The sequence below is a fragment of the Mercenaria mercenaria genome, chromosome 7 (genome assembly GCF_021730395.1).
Source record: "Mercenaria mercenaria strain notata chromosome 7, MADL_Memer_1, whole genome shotgun sequence".
Classification (NCBI taxonomy): domain Eukaryota; kingdom Metazoa; phylum Mollusca; class Bivalvia; order Venerida; family Veneridae; genus Mercenaria; species Mercenaria mercenaria.
The window spans coordinates 70,383,655-70,387,484 of record NC_069367.1 but is presented as its reverse complement, the minus strand read 5'-3'; the positions used below and the strand labels follow the sequence as shown (position 1 = coordinate 70,387,484).

The 3,830-nt window shown below is 38.0% G+C and overlaps 1 protein-coding gene across 1 annotated transcript; it reads right to left on the bottom strand.

Moving 5' to 3' along the window:
* Positions 1-374: 374 nt before the first annotated feature.
* Positions 375-2,600, bottom strand: LOC128558830 (uncharacterized). Its single transcript, XM_053549041.1, has 4 exons — positions 2,287-2,600; positions 1,782-1,990; positions 1,391-1,604; positions 375-1,148 (listed from the first exon to the last, which is right to left on the bottom strand). Exons 1-4 carry the CDS (start codon positions 2,570-2,572, stop codon positions 1,141-1,143), a joined length of 717 nt encoding a protein of 238 aa, XP_053405016.1. The 5' UTR covers positions 2,573-2,600; the 3' UTR covers positions 375-1,140.
* Positions 2,601-3,830: the final 1,230 nt, after the last annotated feature.

Here is a 3,830-nt window from a genome sequence, read left to right as displayed (position 1 = left end):
AAATTCCGTATTGTACCTTCTGTATTGTATGCTACAGGCCTACTTTCATTAATATGCATAACCTGCCACAGTTCTATAAACAGCGCACATGAAAACTTAACTTAGTTTCATTTTAATATCGATTAACATTGGAGATTTCGTTCTTTTACAAAGCAACAAACCCTGAAACAAAATGTAGATGTATATCATAAAGGAATCATTATAACTGTAGCCAGATCTGTGATATTGTATTCGGCCCTCGTGGATTTTGCGAAGTCGGATCATATTCAGCGCTCGCACGCCTCGTGAGATCCAACCTAGCACAACTCCACTCGAGCCGAACAAAGCATCTATATAGTGAAATGTCATCAAAACAGTATTTTGTGAGAAAATTACACGATGCGCTCAAAGCTATTCAGTAAATTTTACTTATGTACAGTGTGTGCGTTTTACTCTTTATCATACTAACTTTGATACTCAAACTACCTTTAATACTTGCAACATCTCGTCTCCCGATATCACCCTGCCGCTTATAACAACTCTGCCCATCTTTTTCTTCTCTGACAATGGTTTTGCTGGTAGCGGTACAAGAACTTCTGCCAGAGAAGCTGGCACGACTCTCCTTTTTACTAAAGGATTCTGGCCGATAAACTGTCCACAGGTTTCGCACGTCTGAGTGGGCTCTTCTGATTCATCACACACAGTGTCACCAGCAAAGGTAGGGGGAATTAGTTGACTCACGTCGATTACCTCAGGGTTGACTAGCATTATGCCAGCAAGTCTGAAAGCTTCTTTGACTGTTGTCGGGGGTGTACTGTCAATTGCATAGCTCAGTAGTACTGGCAGTCGAGACTTACCAATGGTACAACCTGGCCGTGCAAAGCCAACACTTGAAGCTAGTGTGCCAACCTTTTTCTTAAGTGGTCCGATAACACGGACATCGAGTGGCTGCAAGAAGTGTGTTGTATGCGAAGGTAACCCTACCAGAATAACACCCTCTGTTCTAGCTTTCTCAATCAAAGGCAGAGAGATGTGAGAATCATGATTGTCCATGAGAAGCAGCACTGGACGAGCTCTCCCGCAGTTAGGCAAGAATGCTTTCTCAAACCACTCAAAAAATAATTCAGAATCCATATATCCACTTTCTGAAGTAGCAAAAAGTCATGATCCTGAAACATTAAAACAGCGGGATATAAAAAATACTGACAAATTGACCAAAAGCAGCTACAAAACGTGTAGTACAAAAAGGTTTTGTGCTAACTTATTGCTATTATTTGAAAATAAAGTTCAGAAATAAAGTGACAGACCGACCTACTGACACGTGTAAGTTTAGTAAAATTTGGGAACATCAAAGGTTACTGAGAAAATAAACGGGAAGATAATGTGTTAGTTAAGAAAATACTACTGGTACCTGGCAAGCCATCCTTGTAATTGCGATGTGGCATTCCACCTTTAAAAATCACCATGGTTGGGATATATATCCCGTCTGCCGAAACACATAAATGTGCTGTGAGGTGATCAGCTGTCATTACCTTCTGCTGGAACACGTGACCTGTCCTTGGCCCTATAACTTTCCCGCGAGCAGTTTCCTTACCAGACCAGCCGGTTTCATCACAGTTGTAAACCTAAAATAGTTAGAAACGAAGAAAGATATAGATCTGATTTTCAGAGTTTTTTTGTTGGTTTTTTTTCACATCGGAATCGAATACGTCATATAATACAAATAGTGTCACTAATCTAAAATTTCGCTGGTAGTGAAATACATTTATCTGTAAAATGACGAATTTTAAATATTTGCGCACCTGTGATGGTTTATCTAGTAAGCCATGTTTTTGCAGCGTATCAGACCAGAACTGAAAAAAGTCGTTGACGACCTTCTTATTGGACATTCTGCTCCTACCCCTGTCGCGGTTCTCAGGTTTTCTGAAGGCCAGCTGTGGATAGTCAGCTTTAAGTTTCCTGAACCATTCGTCACTTGGACCTTTTTCTAAGTTAAATAACGTTGTACGACCTATAAACCATTTAAACATGCGTTACAAACGAAATGTTATAAACATGCGTTACAAACGAAGTGTTACAAACTGTTAAATATACTTTACTCAATCAAAATAATCTTTCACCATTTGTGTTGAATTAGAGGCTGTCAGAACTGCAATAAGAGACAGGGTGAAACTGAATCAATTTTCTAAGTACAAAAAATGAAATGAAAATCCGTTAGGCCTAAATATTGCATTAAAAAAGACGCAGTTTTTTATTATTATTTGCCAAAATTTACACATTTATATCTTCAAAAAAGTTTAAATGTACCGGAACGTCGTACGATCTCCTGAACGTAGCATCGAACCATTAGTCTGGTCATCGGAAACCCGTGTCCCGCCATGTACAGTACGAATGCCACTAGACCATCCGATTCTTCCTTAGTAAGCTGTTTTTGTGGACCTTTCTTTGTCCTGGTTTCAGGATTCTTTACATGGTCGGTAAGTGTTGTCCGAGGAAGGCCATATTCTTTGGCAGCCTGAGTCACAGTTAACTGATTTCTTTTCACAGCTGAAACTGCTCGGGAAAGATCTTCCTCTGTGTAGTTTTTTGGCATCTTGAATATATGACAATGTTTAATCGGTAAGACATCTTGAATATATGACAATGTTCAATCGGTAAGACAGTAGATAGACTTCTGACAAGTTAATGTATCAACTGTAATGGGAGTTCTTGCATGAAAGAAAATAATATTTCTAACAGTAGATGTGTCAGGCATGTTGCACATTTCATTTTTGCATTAGAAAAACTCAATCACATGTTTTGTTTTTTCCTTTGTTCTGTGCTTTCATAAGATCTGCTTATCGAGTCTGTTAATGAAGCAATAGAAACAGATTAGATATAGATACCAACTTCAACCAGTGTGTGTCATGTAAATGTTTTACATATACATTAATGTCAGTGATAAACACATATTCATAATGGTTAGAGACAGACAATTGAGTAAAGATAGAACCAAAATATAAACTGTTGTATGTAACAGTTGAGTCTATAATCTTTAACATGTTATCCCCCAAGTTGCTATATCTGTTATGAAATACACATATTTGGCGTTGACAAAGAGTGCAATGTGTAAATGCATTTCCATAGGACAATCCTGATTATTTGATACAAAAAGAATTATAACATTGTTGTCTTGAAACAAAAATCTTATTCAATATCAAGAGGTCAAGTTGCACAGATGTCAAAATCAGTATTATAGCAAATTCAAAACTATCAAACACCTCATCAAACAAAAAATATGTTATGTTATGAAACATACATCAAGAACATTCTTGACATCAAACAGTAAAATTGACTCGGAATGCATTGGTTAAGCAAACATCCTAAATAAACAGTTTCAGTCTGTTTTTTTTTTCGGGGTTTCTGCACTCTCACTGACCCAACTATGTAAGAATAAAAACCAAATACCCAACTATGGCTGATATTGTCTTTGACCCCTGAGGTATCCTGAAACGCATCCAAAACCTAAAGGTGGATAAGGCTACTAGCCTAGATTTGATTAAACCCATTGTCCTGAAGGAGTTCCATATGAGATCCATGACATAGTATTACTGATTTTTCAAAGATCCCTAAATACTGGTCGACTCCTATCGGAATGGACGAAGGCAAATGTTGCCGCACAGTTTAAAAAATGTGATGCTAGTGACCCCGCAAACTATAGGCCTATATCTCTAGCGTGTGTTCTGTGCAAACTCTTAGAACATGTTATTGCTTCTAGCCTATCCACACACTTCTCAAAACAGAACATTCTATATGAGCTGCAACAAGGGTTCCGGGAAAAACGGTCCTGTGAGACCCAGCTAACAGAACTT